This window comes from Carlito syrichta, unplaced genomic scaffold (assembly GCF_000164805.1).
Source record: "Carlito syrichta isolate Samal-C Ts95f unplaced genomic scaffold, Tarsius_syrichta-2.0.1 Scaffold315198, whole genome shotgun sequence".
In the NCBI taxonomy this organism is placed as follows: domain Eukaryota; kingdom Metazoa; phylum Chordata; class Mammalia; order Primates; family Tarsiidae; genus Carlito; species Carlito syrichta.
In genome coordinates, this window is record NW_007259294.1 from 167,796 (window position 1) to 189,896 (window position 22,101).

General features: G+C 47.8%; 1 protein-coding gene across 1 annotated transcript in view; it reads left to right on the top strand.

The window, feature by feature from the left end:
* Positions 1-22,101, top strand: part of NTN1 (netrin 1) — a 206,007-nt gene that overhangs the window by 156,017 nt on the left and 27,889 nt on the right. The window contains exon 11 of the mRNA XM_021706141.1: positions 327-380. Within this exon, the coding sequence (XP_021561816.1) occupies positions 327-380 (54 nt within the window). The remainder of the gene's footprint in view (positions 1-326; positions 381-22,101) is intronic.

Genomic DNA, 22,101 nt, shown 5'->3' on the forward strand with positions numbered 1-22,101 from the left:
TAAGCCAGTTCATGACACACAAACGGCAGAGCCCAAGTAAGACGCACACGCTGGCTCACTCCTGCACCCTCCCCTGTGAAACCAAGAGCCATCAACATCCCTGCCAGGCCAAGGGATGGCATCCAAAGGAGAACAGTGCAACATGCCCAGGATGCTGTCGCCAACTACTTCTTCCCCCTGACTTTTCTTTTCTCGAGCCCGAGGAGTGGGAAAGAGAAGGGAGGATCCTACAAAGTTGAGAGGAGCCTGTGCTGGACTCATTCTCAGATCAAAAATAATGTCTTCTTTACCTTGTTTCTCTTCCTTCCTGTCCTGACCTTGCAAAGAGATCCCTGTAGCCCCGCCAACGACTGCGGCCAGCAGTGTGGAAGAGCCTGAAGGTAAACGGTCCCCTCGCTTCTCAGTCTCACTTTTGCTGTGTGCTGGGGCTGGGAGGGGGGAAGTGGGGAGAGGACATTAAAGTACCCCAACTCCTCTGTAACCACTATCTGGGCTCTGCTCAGTGTGCAGGGTACCCCCTGGTTTGCATTGAAGAGGCTGGAGCCACAGGGCACTTTTTGGTGTGTGTGTGACGTCCTCTCACAAAACTCATAAAAGAGACAAGGTTTTGATGGTGCGCTCTCCAAGCCTGGAGCCCTGAAAATTAGGCTCCTCCTACTTGTCCGCCAGCTGCCTGCCAGTCCAACAGCCTCCACGCCAGGGGTGTGTAACTCCTTCCTGGGGTGACAGAGAAGAAAGGAGTGGGGTGCTGGGGATAAAAAAGGATCTCTTGGGCATGGGGGTCCTAAACAGCATTCAGGGGGGCCCATGAGCAGGGTGGGAAGAGAATCACATCTTCACTTTCATTCACCTCTAACTGAAAGTATTTCCTCCATGCTGAAGGGAGGCTGCAAGCACGGCAGTGGGCCGCACCTGCAGCCTGGTCACCAGTAGAAATCACAGCTGTTTTCCTATCACACCACAGTTGGTACAGATATCATAAAATATTGTGTATGCTCCTTAGTGCTTCCAAATCACAGAATTACCAGGCCCACTGCTAGATCCTGATTTATAATCAATAATAAAGAAACACACACACAACATAGCTATACCATCAATCTGGGTCTTTAAAAGTATTCAGATAACTGTATTTCAGTATTAGTAGTTTCCTTGGCAGTCCTATGTATTTCATTTTAGCATGAGAAGTGTTATTCTGTGGAAAGACCCATGGACTGCACCAGTCCTTGGTGCAGGAGAGATTGTGCAGCCCCAGCTTTGGGCACATGGGGGCACAGAGTTCCACTGCCTGGGGTGCTCTACTGACAGCAGTCAGGCCTGTACCCAGAGTCCTGTTTCTAGGGACACATGAGTACTGGTCCTTGGGGCAGGAGGAGGCAGAAAGTGACAGTGAGGCCCCAACACAGACGTGTCTACCAGCTCTGGGAACCCTTTCTTTTTCCAGATAGGACTGTGGGAGGTGTGGGGGAGATGCAGACCTTTGTGGTTTAGGATGAAGACTGGATTTTGGAGCGTGTTGGCAGTGCACTGGGAACCTGAGAGGAAAGAGACTCTGAACTTGCCTCTGCATAGTCCACAAACAGCCCTAAATAGGAAAGCACAGAAAGGCATTTCAGAGACCGCCAGAAGCCACACTGGGGAAGCCGAAGTCACTATTGTTGTTTGCAGAGTCTTCAGAGACCTTCGGTTGAGCCATTTTCAGGGGATGAGAAGTTTGAAGGAAGTGGCGTCACAGGGTACCTGGAAGACTGGATGACAGAGCTAAGGTGGGGGTGAGGAGAGGAAGCTGTCTCTGTCACAGCATAATTCAAAGAACATCCCAGTTTAGTTTGGGCCTAAGGGAGAGCAATTTTGAAGCTGGAAGACACTTCAGTGGAATCTTGACTCTTGGTCTCCCTAATGTGATATCCGTTGTTGCCTCGCTGACAGTGACTTGCCCACGTGGCACTCACCTGGACAAGATCTTAAGGCTGTGCACATGTTGAGGGCCAAGGCTTCCAGCAGAGGCTGCATGCACAGCTCATCCAGGGGCTAGACAGACCTTAATGATCTCTCTCTCTGTCTCTGTCACAAGCTTCTCATTTTTCTAGTTCTTGCAGCTTGACTTTGCATTTCTTACACAGGGTTTTGGCTTTTCGCCTTCCAAATCAGAAGAGAGCAAATGGGTAAAAAAGGGGGAAAATACTCATGAGATTTCTACATAGGCTACAAGAAGCTGGTGTAAAGCATTAGAAGTTCTCAGTGATTCCTGAGCAGCTTCTTATAAATACTTGTAACATGCTCTTTTGAAATGTCTTTCTTATCCCTGCTTGGTTAAGTAACTTTCTGACTCTCTTTGATTTTGTTACATATTTTTAAAAACATGATTTAAACCGAAGTAAGCAGCACATAAACACGCTTATAAAATAGTGCTTTCCTCACAGAGGGGCTGAGTGAGCGGGTTGGGAGCTTGTAGTGATGCTTGTTGTAGCTCTCATCAGACCCTTGCCGACCTATTCTGGGTGTCTCCGGATGCCCAGATCCTCTGATGCTGTCTCCAGAGAACACAAGCCATCTCTGAGACCCAAGTGCTGGACTGTGGGGCCTCTCACCACAGAGAGACTGGGCTTGCCTGGTCTCAGCGGCTGAGACATGATGGCAGGAGGCCAGAAGGGCCCCCTGGGAAGTGGGCCTTCCAAACCTGTCCACTCTTGCCGTGTTTGCATAGGGAAGGTCTCTGTATGAGGCTGCCTGAGAAAAGCTTATTTACTTTTGCCTGCATAACAGAGGAGAATTAATCAGCTGAGAATCTGTTCTGAAAGCTGATGGACATAACCTTACCCTGAACTTACCTCCTTGAAGGGCCAGCTCACTCAGGGAATGTTCTTCACCTGCTCACTGAGCTAGCTGGTAAGCCGTCATGGGGCAGGGAGGTGAGAAACATGGTGCCCGTGGGAGGTCTGGGGCCAGGGATGCCAGGAGGGAAGCAGATAGGAAAGGAGAGGGGACCACCCGTTTGACAAGGATGTTATGCCCAAGGCTCCCCCACACACACCTACTTTCTGGTTGTGGAGACCCCGACATTCAGGGCTAAGAGAAGGACACCTGCTTTCCCTTGCCCTTCTGTCTCTCAACTCAAGGAGAGTTCTTGATCTGCAAGTTGTTTGGTTTTGTGGAGGCCCCTTGGTTCTGTGGGAGGAATGCTGGTTTGGAGCCAGAAGATTGGGGGTTGAAACTTCACTGACTCGAAGGATTTGGACAATGCAATGGCTTTTCTTTTCTGCCTTCCTGGAAGAAGGAAGGGTGGGACCAGGTGTTTGCCAGGGCCCTCCCCTCCCTGGCTCTCTGTGGTAGGAATGACCTTCTCCTCCTGCTAGAGTTTCCTCCTCTTCAGAGATGCCTGTCCATTCTCCTGCCACCTCTGGCAACAGCTTCCTTTGCAGATGCTGGTAAATATGTAGCCACTGGCTAGGCTGGGAGAGGGGCCTGACTTGTAGCATTTAACATTTTCCTTGGTGTAACTATTCCCCCTACAGCCGGTTTCAGGCTACCCAGCGTGATGCCACTGAATGTAACATTACGAAGAGGTGTGCACAGTTGGCTCTCAGAGCCCATGTGAGGCAACTCCAGCCCACTACTGCCGTGGGCCATCCCCTAGAAATGGAGCAAAGGAATCCAGAGGCTGGGAGAGCTACTTTTGCTGGCAAGAAGCTGTTGATATCTTACTGGCCTCCTCAGTTTGAAGGCACACGCTTGCCTCTTGAGTAGAAGCAGTACTTGGGCACAGAGCAAGGATCCAGCCAACTCCTAGGCTTCTCCCACCTTCCAACAGGGGTCTTGGGTCCTCTCTTCCAGCCCTGTCTTCCATTGCACCCACCCCACTGGGGCCTTACATGGTGTCTTTTGTTAACTGCCCTCAGTCTGGGGTGGGTGTGGCTTCTAAGGGCACCCTCATGGCCCTTCAGCATAGTCTAAAGAGAGAACTTTATGGAACCAGCAGCTGGGCCTGTCCAAAGAGCTCTGCACTCAGGTGCTACCACGTGTGTGTATTGGGAGTGGAGGTTGACCTTAGAGATGTCATATCTGGTGGCCTCTCAGCATCTCCATTTTTTTCTTGTAAGGAAATTAGGTTTATTTAGACCTGCAATCTGGTTAAGCATAGATTATTCTCACTGTATTTTTAATTTTTATTTTTAAAGAAAATTGAACCAGCCTAGGCAATATAATGAGACCTCGTCTCTACAAAAATAAAAAAATTAGCTGGGTATGGTGGTACACACCTGTAGTCCCAGCTACCTGGGAGGCTGAAGTGTAAGGATCACCTGAGCCCAGGAACCATGATCATGCTACTGTACTCTAGCCTGAGTGACAGAGTGAGACCCCTACTCAGGAAAAAAAGAAAAGAAAATTATATAGATTGGGGTCTTGCTATGTTGCCCAGGCTAGTCTCAAACTTCTAGCCTCAAGAGATTCTCCTGTCTCAACCCCACAAATTGCTGGAATTACAGGCGTGAGCCACTGCACCCAGCCTATTCTCACTTTAGAATTTTGTGTACTAAGATAGGGAACCGGTTGGGTAAATACATGAAAATGAGCTGATGGGACATGAATCAGTATTGGTGAGATGTTGGGGATGGAACTAGAGGGAAGAAAAAGCACTAAAATCGGGAGCCTGAGACCCAAGTGCAGCTTGATCTCTCTGACTCTTCCTCTTTGGGAGCAAGGTGATAATAACCCTGCCTCAGAGGGTTGTTGTGTGGATTAAATGGGATGATCTAAATGATGCCTTTGATTCAAATATGAACCTATTTGAAGTCCTCACTGAACATCAGTAAAGCAACATAAAAAACACAAACACTCCAGTATATTGAGGAATTGAGCCAGCCAAGTCTTCTGCCTGTTTCTCCGTCCAGGAAGGTGGGATTTGGCGTGGAACATCACCTTGATCTCAGTCTTTTGCAAAGACTTTGGGAAGGAACAAATCGGACTGCCCAAGGCAGGGAGCAACTGAAGGAACCATTTGGTGGCCTTGTCCCAGCCTTCCAGCAACTAATGTTAGAACCTAGAATTAAAGACTAGCAGTTAACTAAAGTCACGATAGCCAAAAGGTGGAAACAGCCCACTTGTCCATAAACAGAGGAATAGGTCAACAGAGTATGGTATGTCCATACGATGGAATACGAGCCAGCCATGAAAAGGAATGCAGTACTGGCACATGCTACAACATGGAGGAAACTGGAAAACGTTATGCTGAGTGAAAGAAGCCAGGTACAAAGACTACCTATTGTGTGATTCCATTTATATGAAACATTCCAAAGAAGCAAATCTAGGTTAGTGGTTGCCAGAGGCTAGGAGGAGGGAGGAATGGGAAGTGGCTGTGGAATGGGCACAGGGTTTCCTATGTGGGGTGATAAAAAAAGTTCTAGAACTAGATTGCTGTGACAGCTTGTACAGCATCGTGAATGGACTTAATGCCACTAGATTGTACACTTTAAACTGTGCCAAATTTTGTCTGGCGTGGGGGCTTGCATCTGCATTCCCAGCTACTTGGGAGGCCAAGGAGGGAGGATTGCTTGAACCCAGGAGTTTGAGACCAACCTGGGTAACATAGCAAGACTCCTTCTTAGAAAATAATAAAATTTGGACTGAGAAAAAGGAAAGTAAAATTAAAACAAAAAAAATTAATAATAGTAAAAGGTAAATTAAAATGAAATAAAGTGGTAAATTTATGTTATATTTATCTTGCCACAGTATGTTAAAAAAAAAAATGAAGTGTTTCAGGTTGGAGTCCAAGGGTGAAAGTGAATCTGATTGGTCTGGGACTGGGATGAGTGGAAACCATGAGCCATGCCATGGGGACAAGGCACTGGGGCAGGGCAGCAATAGGAAACATGCCTTTCTGTCACCTCACCTACGGGGAGCCTTTGAAGGTCAAAGGAGTGTTTCTTAGCTCTCAAGCAAGAATAGCTCAACTAATGGTGGGGCAGGGGTTAGAGTTAGGGTTGGGGGGTGGTGAAAGTCCTCTTCCAGCTGTAGAGCTTTAGGCATATTGCTCCAAATCATGTCAGAAAAGTCTGGCTATGCAGCCTGAGCCTCTTTGGAATCATCTGAGAAGGATGGGGTTCCTTGAGTCCCAGGCTTTGGTTCTCCTGGTATAGGAGAAAGGGACCTGTAGAGGCCACCGCTGACCATGTAGGCAGCCCATACCACTTGTAAAGGCAGGGCTGGTAATTGACCAAGGCTCTGGTCAATTTAAAGCATGGTATGCAACAGGGTGTTAAGGATTAGCCTTTTAAATCTATGACCCGTGAGGTCATTAACCCAGCAGATGAGTATTATCCTGAGAAAAGATTGCACCAGCCCCAGGATAAAAGATAAATGAATTCTGGCTCAGTGAAGAAGGAGACAGCATTTATATATAAATATAATACTCTGTGCTGGACACTTTTCCAAATGCTTTATGTTATTAACCATTTAATCATCTCTTCCACTCGTAGAGGTAGGTATGGCTATTAACCCCTTGTCACGGAGGAGGAAACTGAGGCCCAGAAAGATTGGTGAGCCCCAGTAAGCAGCATCACTGGGATTCTGGCCGAGGCTGCCTGGCCTGAGAGTCTGTGATTAGTGTTGACCACCATCCATTCTGTGGCTCAGAAGATAGATTGTTTGGTTGATTTAGGGTAATTAAAAAAAAAATTCCCTTAGCTGGGCTCGGTGCCTCAGCCTGTAATCCCGCACCTTTGGGAGGCTGAGGTGAGTGGATTGCCTGAGCCCGCGGGTTCGAGACCCGCCTGGGCAGCGAGACCTCATCTCTACAATAAATCAAAAAATCAACCGGGTGTGGTAGCGCATGCCTGTAATTCCGGCTACTTGGAAGGCTGAGGAGGAAGGATCGCCGGAGCCCAGCAGGTCGAGGTTGCAGTGGCCGGGAGCGGCCACTGTACTCCAGTCTGGGTGACAGAGTGAGACTCCAACTCAAAAAAAAAAAAATTCCCGACGATGCATGGTAATTCCTACCAGGAGAGGAGACAAACTCGTGTCTGCTGGAGGGTGACCTGAAACTAAAGAGAGAGGGAAGGACAACCAGTTAAAAATCACTGCTTCTGGGCAACCCCTGGGGTCCCCTCCCGCTCTGGGAGGTTTTCTGTCCTCTCAATGAATTCTGCTTTCTCAAAAAAAAAAAAAAAGAGTCACTGCTTCTTGCAAGTGCCGGTCAAAGGGGCTCTGGTAAGTGAGGTGGGTTGGCACGTGGTTCTGGTGTGACTGGAGCCACCAATTCTAGGTATAGGAGAGCAGTTAGCAGAGCTTGAACCCTTTGGTCACAAGGCAGTGGGAGTGAGACACGGCAGGTGAATTAGCTAATCCAAGAAAATGGATGGACATCATAAAACCCTCCACCGGCAGAGAATCAGCTGAAGATTGATAGAACTAATAAGATAATTCACTAGGAGGCCTTACAAAATTAACATATAAAGGTCAGTAACTTTCCTTGTATATCAGCAATAACTAGTTACAAAAGCATCACATTGAATGAAAAGTATACAGTGGGATGTCTGGCCAGGAGTAAATACTCTATTGAATGCACATCATTTTATGGTAATGGAAACAACATCTCAACTAGAATACCAATAAAAATATCAAATACAGAAATAAATGTAGCAATAAAAGTGCTGAATGTATATAAGAAAAGGACAAGACTTTTCCAAGGAATGCTAAAGAAGAACAGAAAAAACAGAGGACCTTGCCATATTCTGGGACAGCATGACTCAAAATTGTAAAAATGTCAATTATCCTAGAAATAATCTATAAATCTAGCATAATTCTAGCCAAAATCCCAATAGGATGGAATATGATTCTAAAATTCTGCTAGAAAAATAAATGAGTGAGAATAGTCAAAACTTTTTAAAAGAAGATTAATAAAGGGTGATTTGCCTGACTAGAGATTTTAAAATATCGTAAACAAGGTATTTAAGTTAGCGTGGTACTGACATAGGAATAGAGGTCACTAACACTGAGTAGAAAGTCTAGAAACAGCCTTAAATGTAAACATAGTACTTAGACTATGGTAAAGTAATGATTAGTAATCAGTGAGGAAGAGGTCAATCAGTAAATGATGCTGGGAAAACTGGCTGTTTGTTTTAAAATAATAACAAATTATTTCTGCTTTATGGTGTATATCAACAATGGATTAAAGATTTATATATCTAATGAATCCTTAAATGTTCTAAAATAAAATATATAGTCATATCAGGGTAATGCTGAGGTGAGAAAGGCTATTTAGATATGATGTGAAAGTCAGAAATCATAAAGGGAAAGATTTTGACTAGATATACATAGAAAATTTCTGTACTTAAGAAATCTTTATAAGCAAAATAAAAAGCACACTAAAAACTGAGAAAAATATTTGTTACATGTCTGACCCCAAAGTATTATCTTCGATAAATAATAATTGTAAAGACCTTTTACAATTCAATAAGAAAGAGCACTCCGAATACAAAAGTGGGCTGAGACCATGAACTAGAAAATCAGAGACTTTGTACAGATGACAGTAAACATACGAAGTATTACACTTACTGATAATAAAAAAAATAACATGAACAAGAGTACCATTTTAAAAACATATTAGGTTGACACTACAGTTTTTGGAAAATAAAGAATAGACTGGGCACGGTGGCTTAGCCTATAAGCCCAGCACTTTGGGAGGCTGAGGTGAGGGGATTGCTTGAGACTGGGGGTTTGAGACCAGCCTGGGCAACTTGACGAGACCTTGTTTTTACAGTAAATCACAAAAACTAGCTGGGCATGGTGGCATGAGTCTGTAGTTCCAACTACTTAGAAGCCTGAGGTGGAAGATTGCCTAAGTCCAGCAGGTTGAGGCTGCAGTAGCCATGAGTGTGCCACTGCACTCCAACCTGGGTGACAAGAGTGAGACTCCAACTCAAAAAAAAAAAAAAAAAGGAAAAAGAAAAAGTAATTCCCAGTGTTGAAAAGGGCTGGGGAAACAGGCACTTACCTCCTCCAGTGGTGGAAGTGTAACTTGGTACCTCTTTTATGAAGTGACTTGGCATTATGTATCAAAAGGTATCTGTGACTCCATGGATTCATGTCTAGGAATTTAGCTTAAGGAAATGGGTGAGATTTAGCGGCAAAGTGAATGTTGCAGCATTTTCTATAGTAACAAAAGAGGGAGGCAAACTACATGTCTTTCAGTAGAATTTAAGCTACTTGACAAAGGGATAACCCTCTGATTATGTTCTAGGAGTATATTTAAATGGAAATTGCAATATATGGCCAAGTGACAAAAACAGGTGACATAACAGATTACACATGGAAAGTCAACTTGCTTGGTGGAAAGACTGCTTTATGGAGCATTTCAAATAAATGGTTTCATTGCGTTCATACATTTTGGTGGTTCTCACCCAGGGGCTATTCTGTCCCCAGGGGACATTTGGCCATGTCTGGAGATATTCTGGGCTATCAATATGGGGCGGGGGGGGATGGTGGCACTGGCATCTAGTGGGTAGAGGCCAGGGATGCTGCTCAATATCCTGCATTGCATGGGACAGCCCCAACCACAAAGAATTATCCAGCCCCCAAATGCTGATAGTGCCACAGCTAAAAAGCCCTGGTGTATTTGTAACATAGGAAAACATCCCCATATCTCTCCGAAAGTATCAAGAAGAGATGCGCAGCATTGATGGGTGGACCAGCTCATTGATTAGTTATGTGTTGTGTTGAACGGATGCAGCTGAGGATTTAGAAAGCGGTTTCCTGGAGTTGGTGAGTGTTTCCCATGTGATCATGTTTAACTTTTTGTTTACCTGGTCCTTTTCCATGGTAAAAATTTAGCTCAACCTAAAATGAAATTTATCCTGAATTCTGAGTTTTACTATGCATTGGTATATTCTGAATTAATGTGTGATTTACCTCATTGTGAAACTTTTCATGATGAAAAGTATCATAGAAGTAGGGAGAATAGAGTAGGGGACAAACACATTCCCACCTCCTAAACTTCACAGTGAACATTTTGCCAGATTTGCTTGAACAACTTTTTTTGGCTGCGATTTTTTTTCTTAGATATTTTTAAAGAAATATTTAGGCGTTATGACATTTCACCCCTAAATATTTCAGAATACACCTCCAAAACATGGCAGTACCTTCTCGGTGCCATTATTAACCCTAACAAAATTAATAGTATATTTAAAAATATTATCTGATACTCAGTCTCTATTCACAATTTCTTTGTTCTCCCTCAAATGTCTCTTACATCTGGTTTTCACACTGGTTTAAGTATTCAAATATTATGCAGTGATGTGGTACACAAAACTTTCTATTTAGAAATGCATCTGGGGCCCCAATCATAGACTGTTTTAGAGGATATAGTGGACAGGAAATGTAAAGGAAAATGGAAAGTGTCACCCACATGTTGCATGTTGTCATTGTTAATCTCACTACTCCTTTCTTTCTTTTTTTTTGAGTTGGAGTCTTACTCTGTCGCCCAGACTGGAGTGCAGCGGCCGCTCCTGGCCACTGCAACCTCAACCTGCTGGGCTCCGGCGATCCTTCTGCCTCAGCCTTCCAAGTAGCCGGAATTACAGGCATGCGCTTCCATGCCCAGCTGATTTTTTTATTTATTGTAGAGATGAGGTCTCGCTGCCCAGGCGGGTCTCGAACCCGCGGGCTCAGGCAATCCACTCACCTCAGCCTCCCAAAGGCACGGGATTACAGGCTGAGCCACCGAGCCCAGCTTAATCTCACTACTCTTAAAGAAAAGGCAGTGCCACGTCTGACCCTGTGGCTTTGTGGAGGTGTGAGCTCTGTCCTTCCTTCAGGGCAGTGTCTCCAACAGAGAGGATAAGGGAACGAGATAAGAGGTCATCTTCAGCCCTTGCTGTCCCCTCTGTGGTAGGGCCGGAGGGTGTGGAAGCTAACAGACATTTCAGCAATTATTTAAGGTGTTTAAACCTTGGTTTAAACTAGATTTTTTCAACCTCAGCACTGTTGATGTGGGGTTCTCTGTGGTAGGGGCTATCCTGTCCCTGTAGGATATCAAGCAGCATCCCTGGCCTCTACCCACTAGATGCCAGCACCCGCCCTCTGGCCAGTTGTGATCTTCAGATGTTCCCTGGGAACAAAAGAACCTCTGGTTAAGAACTGCTGGGTTAAACCCAGATTTCCTGACATCAGCCAAACTCTCAGTCTGAGACTGAACCAAGGGGACTTCTGACTACCCCCTGCCTTAAGACCAGACATCCCATATGGATTGAACTGAGCCCTGTGGAACTACCACTACATTTGACCATTTGTAGCCCACAAAAATGGCAATTTTATAGGTCCAGCTTCATGTTTACTCCCCTGTGGCTGGGAGGCTCCTGCTTCTGGGCAGCTGCACAAGTCAGTTTCTCTTCCTTCCTTCTCACCCTGTCTCTTCTGTCTGTCTCTCTCCCTCTGTCTCTCTTCTACACCCCCACCACTTTGCTCATTCCCTCACTTTCCCCAGTCTCCTCCCCCCTCCCCTTCTCCCACCTCTCTTTTTTTGGGACTTGCACAAAGGGCTGGGGCAGAGGTCAGGCTGGGGGTGAGCAGGGCCAGGCGAGCGCAGTCATCCCCCACCTCTCTGCCAGGGGCCTCCGTCACCCCAAAGAGCACAAAGGAAGCCATTTGCATGGTGGGTTTCAGGACCCCCATTGTTCCCCTGTCGCTAGGCCTTTTCAGGTGGAGCTGCCACCAGCCTTGAGGAGGATAAAGGGATGAGCTGGGAGGCCAGAGGAGCAAGTGGGGGCGGAATATTTAGCCCTTCTTGGGAGCTCTTCCCACTGGAGACTCAAGGGGGATGGCTCATGGGAACGGGACAAATGACAGGTGTCAGGGAGAGAGAGGATTGGAGTTCCCGGGACCCCCACCTCTATGTCATGCAGCTGTCACAGTGACCTTGCTGGCAGAGGCTGCTGGGGGTGGGAGGGGTGCAGGCAGCAGAGCTGGACTGAGGCAGGAGTGGATGCAGAGACCCCTCCCCGGGTAACCCCTGTCCAGAGCTCTGCTTGGGGATTCCTGTAGAGGTCTTGGGATGTGGTGCAAGAGGACATGCAGCAACTAGGCCATGCGGCCCGGCCTTGGGCCCTCAGGACACAGTCTCTTCTGTCGCTGTTGCAACAGGTTCACATGGCAGACCTCTACAACCACTGAACTGGGGTGAGTAGAGCTCCCCTCCAGCCTCAGAGGCAGGAGTTTGGCAGCACCCACAGTGATCCCTCTGATTAGTTAAATATTCTACCAGATCTAAAACTACTCCAGGCTTAAAGTAATAACAACAGCCATCAAATTACTTCTCTGGGCCCAGTTTTCTCAATGAAATGGAGTTGAGCTAAATGATGTGTTTGGCCCCTCCCAGCTCAAAATCCCTGGGGTTCTTGTAAGGTCTGGTTTGGAGGCCACTATGGTGACTATCCACCGTCCCCCTTGTTCTATCACCATTAGCCAGGCAGAGTCTGGCACGCAGAGCCTTGGGGCCTTCTTTTAGGAACTGTGGAGTACTTGGACCAAGGAGGGTACTCAGCCCTGGGGAGGGAAAGAGGAAAGAGCGGATTGGGGACATTGTTTGCCCAGTTGCCTGACAGTCTCCCTCTTGTCGACATAGACCTTCACACCTGGTAGGACCAGCAAGGCGGTGGCAAGGCTGGAATGCTACCAGCTGCCTTCTCCTGTGGCTGGTATGATGCTCAGCGGTTCCCCCACTTCCCTCCATTTCCTTCTGAGCAGGACCCTCCTCTCTGCAATTCCCTCTGCTCCTAAAGCTGTGGGTGTAGCCACGGGATACAAGTCTCCTGCCTCTGCCCAGCCATAGTTTGGAGATTTGATCACACCTTGCCTTTGCCATCCAGGGCAGAGCTTCAAGTTCAGTACGACCAGTGGGTTGGCATCTTGGGAGAGGCAGCAGGGCATCACCCCCTTCCCTTTTTCTTCTCTGGAGAAGTCAGTGTCTTCCTGGGGAAGATTGTGACAGGTGTTATTTGCACTGTTTTGTGGTCTCTGTTCAAGAGTAGAGTGTATTGTGGGATTGAGGAAAGGAGAAAGCCTCTTGTTTGCAGAGATCAGGAATGAAGTAGGGCTCTGAGATGAGCTTATTTTGCACAGAGAGGCACCTGAGATGCGGCAGTGTGCAGAAGCTGGCTCACACCTGCATATACCAGCTCACTGGCTCACAAGAGCTAACCGTTTGCATCTCTCCCTAAAACTCTGTGTTCAGTGTGTCATGCTGGGAGTTTGAAATTGGTCATGGTGGGATTATTTGCACCTCAGAAATTGGCAAATGGTACAAATCAAGGCTTTTTTTTCTTCCCCAGAGAGCAACCTGTTAAACATTTCTCAGCATAGCATTGTCCAAAAGTCATCCTGGGAGTGGAATTCTGGATCCTGATACCAGAAGGAACTTAGAGATAGGTCATCTGATCGGGACTTCACATTTGACAGATGGGGAGACTGAGGCTCAGAGGAAGATAGTGACTTATCTTAGGTCATACATGAGTTCATGGTAGAACCAGGGTTTTTGCTTTATCATAGTGCCTCAAGCAAGCCACCTTTCAAGCAGTAAGTTGTGTAGAAAAGTCAAACACAGAGGCTTGGAAGAGATTCCTCCTGCTGAAGAGAGATTAGAAATCGATGGAATGCTTGGGGTGAGGGTTTGAAAGAAAACTGCTTCAAGATGTTCTTCAGGTCAAGCTGGGCTAGATGTCTACCCATTGCCATCCCCTCCCCTACTCAAGCACATGGTCATATCCCCAGTTTCCTGGTCAAGCATTCCTTCTGTCACATGAGGCCACCTCCATAGCCCCAGGGTTGAGAAGTCCCACTTCGGCATCTAAAATTTTCCCTTGGCCCAAGACATGAAGATCATAGTAACTTCTGTCTTCACCAGACAGAAAAACCTCTAAGAAGGTGCCAGCAATTTTGGACCTGATAGTCCCGGATTGTCCTGGCTCTGGACTTTCCCCCTGCCTTTCTTTCCCTTTGTGTCCCATTTATTGCTGTGGGTGGATTTCCAGTCAGCCATTCAGGTTATCAGGGGCCCTGATGTCTTCAGCTGAGTTCCCGAACCTCTTGGGTCCCGAGACAGGGATTCTTGTGTGGGTGACTTATTGGGGAAGTGCTCTCAAGAGAAACAAGTGAGGGCATGAAGGAGGCAGGATAGTGCAAGGGAAGAAGCTGGAAAACGTGGCTATAAGGGAAGTCTAGCTTCATCTCTGTCCCACGGCAGCTTGGGAAGTGAATTGTGCCAAAGAAGTTGTCTCCACTCACTTAAAGGCAGAAGGGCTGAGCGGTGACACCCGCCCACATCAGATCAGTCAGCCATTAGCTATGGACTTCCCTCAGGGGAGGGATGTGTGTAACTCTCAGTTGTCTCCAAGCAAAGCAGTGTCCATCTGCCAAGGGCAAGTCTTCAGAGAAGGGTGCAAGTGTGAACCACTAACAGCTGGGTATGGGTGCATGGGCCCAGGAAGGGGGCTCTGGGCAAAGCACCAACCACATCTGGTATGCTTGGTAAGTAATTTGATGGGAAAGAAAGTTTATTTGAATCTGGGGACTATCTGTGGATTTCTGTTTTGTCTACGCTCCAAGAGCACTATGCTGTAGAAAGACGTGGTGTTTATTCTCTGGGGTCCCATGTCCTCCTTTCTGTGTCCAGCCAGTCTCAGTAGTGATGGTCTTACCAATATCTCTCACATTTCTTTTCTCTGTACACTGCTGCCACTGCTGCTGTCCTGACTCAAACTCTCTCAGCTTCTCGCAACTGTATTGGTCAGAGCTGGCTATGTGCTATAACAAACACCCCTGATAGAATGGTCTGGTTATTTCTTGCTCACATAACAGTTCATCACCTCCTTGGTTGGGTGGCTCCCTTCCAAGTACTGAGTCAGGGTCCCAGGGTCCTTCCATTTCGTGGCTCTGTCATCCTCTAGGGCGGGAGTCCCTAACCCCTGAACTTCAGACCCGTACCAATTTGTGTCCTGTTAAGAACTGGGCCACACAGCAGGAGATGAACGGCAGGCAAGTGGCCTTCTGTCAAATCAGCGGCCACATTAGATTCTCATAGGAGCGCGTGCCCTATCATGAACTACACATGTGAGGGATCTAGGTTGCAGGCTTCTTATGAGAATCTCATGCCTGATGATCCCCCAGCCTGTCTGTGGGAAAATTGTTTTTCATGAAACTGGTCCCTGATGCCAAAATGTTGGGGACTGCTGCTCTAGGGCTTCCACAGTCCTCACTGGCTTCTCTGCATCCAGTTGCAAACAGGCAAGAGAACATAGGGGAGCTCATGGAGACTTTCATGGGCTGGGCCTGAAAGTGTCAAGGGATCACTTGTACCCATGCCCCATTGGCCAGGACCCACTCGCATGACCATCCTGAACTGCAAGGGGTGCTGGGTAATGTAGTCTGTATCCCTGGGGGAAAAATGAAGTGGTGTTTGGTAACCACATAAAGCTTTGGCCTTGGGTCTTTTTTGATCCCTCTGCTGACTTCAGGGGCATCTGTGGCCACCTGTCATGATGATGATGGTACAGTTGTTGGCATCAGAAAGTGGTGGTGAGCTTTGAGGGCCTTTTGTGTGTGTGTGTAGGAAGCAGTTTAGCCCAGTCTTGGCCTAGGGGTGTGTATCCTGCCCAACAGCTGTCTGGGTTTGGGGTGTAGGCAAGCCAAGCAAAGGCGACATCATGTTCCAAGGCATGACCTCATTGGCACTGGCTTAACCAACTGAGCTCACCAGCCAGCCAAGTGACCGGGTGGATGCTACAGGGACTACAAGCTTTCCTCTTTCACGACCTTCCCAGGGAGCCCCTGCTTAGCTCAGCTGAATCACCCTTTAGTGTCGACAGCAATTCCAGTCTGTGTCCACTGTTGGCTCTCGCCGGAGAAGCCTATAGGGAGCCAACTGGATCCCTATGGGGACAGCTTTGTTTTCCCTGCTGAACACAAAATCCCCTGTTCCCTGGGAGCGCCGACAAGGAGACCCCATGGGGCTGGCCCGGTGGGAGCAGATACCAGTGAATACAGTGCCCGAATGGCTTCAGCTTATTAAAGGCGAGTACACAGGATAACTCTGCCCGCCGAGTGGGAGACAGAATGGAGGGCACGGAGCTGTTACAGCGGATTAGCGGCCACAGACTGATGGGGGCAGGTGCAGCCTTTTCTGCAGTTTGGAAGGGTTTATGAAATACTGATCCTGTGCTCTATAAACCCTTCCCTTGGCCTCATCTGGGCTACAGGCTGAAAATGGGGGATTTCTTGTTCAGCTAGGCTTGGCAGTGGATTTTAGTTTTTCTCCTGCCTCTCCCCACCCCCAGCTCCCAGAATTCCTTGGGAATTCCGATCAGAGGATTTGTACATTGGTCCATTTATTCATTTTCTGTTCATGTATTCATCATCACACATTTTCCAAGGGCCTATGCTAGGTGCTGGGTTAGCAGAGCTCAGTAAAATGTGGAACTTTGCCCTCAAGGGACTCATGGTGTCCTCTGTGAGAGAGACTACTTGTAAGTAGGCGGTTCTGATTCAGACGGTTAACTATTCACCCCAAGTCCACACATGTTAGCAGATATCGATGCAGACTTTCGTGGGCCTGCCTCAGTGGCAGGAGGAGCTAAGAGCCTGCTGGGTCTTCTGCCGCCCAACAGAATGAAACCTCAAGTCCAGGGTAGCTTGTTGCTCCTCCAGGTGGGCTGCTGTTTCTTTTTTTCTTTTCTTTTCCTTTCTTTTTTTTTTTTTTTTTGAGTTGGAGTCTCACTCTGTCGCCCAGGCTGGAGTGCAGTGACATGCTCACAGCCACTGCAGCCTCGACCTGCTAGACTCAGGTGATCCTTCTGCCTCAGCCTTCCAAGTAGCTGGAACTACAGACACGTGCCACCACGCCCAGCTAATTGCTTTATTTATTGTAGAGATGAGTTCTCGCCAAGTTGCCCAGTCTGGTCTCGAACCCATGGGCTCAGGCAATCCTTTCACCTCAGCCTCCCAGAGTGCTGGGATTATAGGCGTGAGCCACCACACCTGGCTGGCTACTATTTCTTAATGGCACAGGTGCAGATAAAAGAGGACAGTACTTAGAACCAGTGCCATGGCTGGAAATTTGGGATCCTCGAGCAAAAACTCTAGGAAGTTCATCTCATGAAGCAGAACTTGCATCTTGAAGAAGACTTAGAGAACTGCTGGTAGGTGTTTCTCTGGCTCTGAAGCAGATTTGGCCTCCATGTCTTTCCCTCCTAGATATGAGGATGTCCTCATCTCCACCAAGCAGACACCATGTATCCAGCTGGGTAGCTCATCTTCAGCAGGCAGATCACCCTGTCTGTCCCCTCATTGTAGTTTGCAGAGCTCATCTCTTGTGCAAGAGGTTTGAACTTTGACTCTGAGGATTCTTGAACTTGTACTGTGGCTCAGGATTTGGTGAGCATGTTGCCATGAAGAAAGGAATAGCAGGTGGTGTGGACCTTAGAGCAACTGGAAAGCCTGACTTCAGGGAGGAAGCACATGCCATCAGAGGGCTCTGAGTTAACCCTGTTAGCTTGTCTCAAGGGGCTCAGGTCACTGTCCCCAGCTTCTAACAGAAGCTGGTGCTTGTAGGTGCCAGGAATAGAGAGAAATTTTGCCTCCCACACATGGCCTCCCTTGTAGGTGAAACCTGGTTTGTCCTTTGTTCACTAGAATTGTTCTGGAAGTCTCTCTGGGAGGCCTGTATGTGGACTTCCCAGTGGCAGATCCGATGCAATACTTGGGGATCCGAAGGGTTTACAGCAGTGTCTGAACTGCTGGCCTGTGTGTCTCTCATTCCAGTTTCCATTGGTCTGTGGATGGTAAGAAGTCAGGGAAGCATAGGGCTCCAAGGATGTGCTCTAAAACTGGGAGACAAATATGGAGCAACAGTTGGGAATCCTGTGTCTTGGGAGTTTGGGGAGAAGAAGAGACAGTTAAGAAATAGAAGACTGGAGTTGATGAACATGGCATCTTGGGAAAGCCTGGGACATGTTCCAGTGAGGTGTGCAGAACAGGGATGAAATCCAGGGTACACATTGGTCTCCTGGAGTCCTTCAAGTTCTAGGCTGCACACTCTGCAGTGGCTCTTGGGAGGGTAACTGTGTCTCTGGTATGTGAAGGATGCTAGCACCTTCCATAAGGGGTTATTTGGGTCATAGTACCTTTATTCTTCACATGAGAAGGTAGCAGGGTTTGGTCTTGTCAGGGAGGACTTCAGTATCTGTCATGGTTATGACATTGTTGTGGAATGAGTGGCTCTTCATAGGCTTCCAGATACCTGGACAATATTCATGGAAATGCCACAGAACTTTTAAAAACATTTGACATGGAAATCTTTTAAAGACATTTGAGCCGGGAAACTTTCTTGGCTTATTATGCAGTGCACATTGAACATAATTTCACCTTTCAGGATGATTCCGCCATTGCAAAGGAATTGTACTGTGGTAACAGTCATAGTCTCAAGTCACATGTGAGTGTATTAGGACTGTTTGCCTCTATTTGAATGGCACTTAGCTATTCCACATCTGCTTTTCATACTTTTCTGCCTCTCCTTTGCCCTCTGTTTGCTAGCGGTTCCTTCTTCCTGCCAATGTGTCGATTTCTAAAAGGTCCCTCCACCCTTTAAATATATAGATCCTCATATATTGTGTTCTAGGAATTGTGATACAATCATTGTTATCACAATTATAAATGTTTGTAAACAAAGGTTAATTAGGCTGTGAATGAAGGCCCAGAGGGATTTCCTTTGTGATAGCCATTTGGCTTCTTAGAACTCTTCCTTCCTGATTCTCACCTGTATTCCAAAGAAATGAGATAAACAGATAAGTGGCTTCTGGTTTAAGTAAGATTTTATAGTCAGGAGCACCACTTTGAGGTTTACATTATTCCATCTGAAGAATCTGAAGCATTTTCACACTTAGCATAGATATCCATAGGTAAGGAGGAAATGAGATTAGTCTCTTCAATCCTCAAATCAGGAACAGGGAGGTTAGGAAGAGGAACGAGCACACTGGGATTTCTATAACCATGCCCTCTAAGTTGAAGGAACCAGGAGGCCTCGGAAGGGAAGGAACACTTTCTCCAAAAACCTTGAAGGCTGTTCTGTTGCTTAACCAGGTCGTAGGCTTGTGCTGGGCAGTTCTGGAAGGTGGAACTAAAGCCATCTGGGAGAGTTACATAAGTAAGATACAGCTCAGCTGATGGCAGCCCTGTCCAAGGACTGGTAGTGAGGGAGATTCAGGCAGTGGGAATGACAACAGGAGTACAAGGGTAGACCACCTTTGAGAACCCTTTCAATTCCAAGAGGTGGGTTCTGTGGCATGTGTCCAGTCTATTAGCCAGTGGCAAAAGACACAATGAATTAGGAATGGCAAGAATGTATCCGTTTTTCCGGTAAGCAACCAGAAGTACCTCACTGAGTTCTGGGCCCCCTTAGGGTGCTGTGGTTGATTAGTGATGTCTGCCATGAGGTTGGGCATGGAAACTGGTAGCCTGTATGCTGCTTATTCACTTACTCTTCATCCATGCTTCCTCTGTCAATCCTCTTTTTTTTTTTCCTGGAGATAAGTTGCTCATCATCAAGCATTTCAAACTAAGAACCCTGAGCTATGAAACTTTTCTTTTTCTCGCTTGTCCTCTCTGACTGGGCTCTTATTACCACTAAGGGCCAGCACATGTCTACCATTTGGATGGGACTTCAGAAACAGGGATGGGGAGAAGGAATTTACTCTCTGGGTCCAAAAGTTTCTTGAATGTGGCCTACTTTCCCTGGCAGGCTGCGAACACAGCTTTATTTCCTAAAGGCTGGTGGGAGGATGGGCAGGGAACATCATGGCATAGGGGGTACTATTTGAGGAAGTGGTACAGCATCAGCAGGGATGGGCAACTACTTAGACCTTCTTCCTGAGGGCGTGAACCCTGAAAGGACGGTTGGTCCCTTGAGAAGGGGCAGCCCTGCATTGAGATGGGGGAAGGGTAAGGGTCAGGACTCAGTGGTCATCAGGTTGCCCATGGCTTTGGGAACAGAGACCTCTTTGGGTGGCCCTGTGCTGGAATGAGGGACAGCTGGTGTTAGGGACATGGCCCCACTGGCTAGTGACCTCGGATACCGAACATTTCAGGCCTCTGCCAATGCTACCTGCCCTGTCTCCTTACAGGTTGTTGTGCATCTCAAGAGGGATGGTGGGTGGAAAACGCTTTGGTGAGGGCTGTCCAGGGGTAGGCTTGTCACCACCCCAAGTTTTCCCTCTGCAGACGGGCTGAGCTCCAACTGGGCCATGTGGATTGGGCACAGCCATCCTCTGAGGCTAAAGCAGCATTTACAGGCAGGGGACAGGGTGACCCCAAGGTCTAGGACTGGTAGCAGAGCAGGGTCTGAGGTGATCTTGGAGGTAGAGTCGGTCCCCTCAGCATAACTGATGCTGGCCGGGAGGCATGGGGACTGGACAGCTGAGGGTCAAGAGAAAATTCTGGATGTCCAGGAGCTAGTTCAGCCGGCTGAGGTCTCCTGTCTCCAGTCTGGAGGGCTTTTTGCACTCCCAAAGGCTCTGGGCAAGAGGCTTTAATCTAATTACATGCTTTATTTGAGCCAATTTGTTTTCCAATCCATCTTGTTCAGCAAGAAGAAAGAGCCTGCTGGGGGCTCATTTGCACCCTCTTGTTCCAAGTGGAGAAGAGGGGTTGTGCTCCCACCTCACGTGGTCAGGGCAGCCCCCGACCTCTCCTAGCCTGGCCACCCCACGCCAGCCAGGCTGCAGACTGCCCTGCCCTGCCCTGCCCTGTAGGGAGGGGCGGGGGCGGCTCAACCGCTTTTCTCAGTTGGGGAAGAAAAGCCTCTCGTGTGCCTGTCCCCCTCCCGGATGCCCAGCCCAGGCCCTCACTGTGCCTTTCCCCTTGGGGGTCCCGGCTGCTAGGTGGACTGCCACAGGATGGGCTTCCAGGCCAGGTGACCTGGGAGGGGATGCTCACCCCCAGGAGACTTCCAGCTCGGAGCCTTCCTGGCTCCTCCTGTGAGAGCTGCCCTCAGGATCCGAGGCCCTGTGTTTTTAAATCTGCAAATATATTTTCATAATAAGGCAGTGGATTTAGGATCTGTGTTATTGAAGTCCAAACAAAACACCAAAGCCCTTCAAACCTCCCTGGAGAGGGAAGATTTATCGGCTCCTGCTCTCCTCCCCAGGCAAGGAGCCACACTCTCCAAGCCCTCCTTTTTGTGTTTTGCAGCATTTTCCAAAATTGCCTTTTTCCACCCTTCAGAATCCTTCTTGGAGCCTTTGCTTTTCTGCTGTTTACACAGCCCAACTCCTTTGTACAGGTTCCTTCGCAGAGCCCGGTGACTTCCACCCGGGGTTGGGGCAAGTGCAGGAATGGCCAGGCCTGATGGTCACTTTGCCTGCCACACTATGGTGGCAGCTGGGCCCGCTTTTATTCAACTTGTTCAGCAAATATTTATTGAGGGCTTGCTGTGTGTCCTGGGCTCTGGGGATAGAGCTGTGAAGCCCTTCACTTCAGGGAGGAAGAGGGATAATAAACAAACCAAACTGAAAACTGTGTAACGGCAAGTGTGACAAGTGCTGCAGGAAACCACATCCGCTGGAGATGGAGCTGCTTTTCCGGATGGCCGGAGGTCAGTCATCATTCAGTGAATGAAGGACATCCTCGAGTGAGAAATATCTTTGGCTTTTAAAGGACTGGATGTGTTGACGATGCAGTGAAATTGGTTTTCCATCACGGCTCCTAAACTAGTGTGAAAATAATGGTAGCGACCATTTTTTAGTGCCTATCATGTGCCAGGCTTGAACTCACTAGAACTTTGAAAGATTACAGACTCTTACCCCTGGCTAATAAGTGAGGAATCTGAGGTTCAGAGAAGCACAGTGAAGTGCCCAAGGACACACAGCTTTGTAAGTAGTCACAGAGTCAGCATTTTGAATTCCTTTTTGGCCTCCCTTCTGCCCCCTGACCTTCCAGATCTTTCCTGTTCCCCTTGGCCTGCAGCTCTGAAGTTCATCGTTTTCTGAGATAGGCCATTCCCGCTGGTACGGCAGCTTGTATCCCAGGGTCCAGGGCAAGGTGATCTGTCCAACTTATACTCTACAG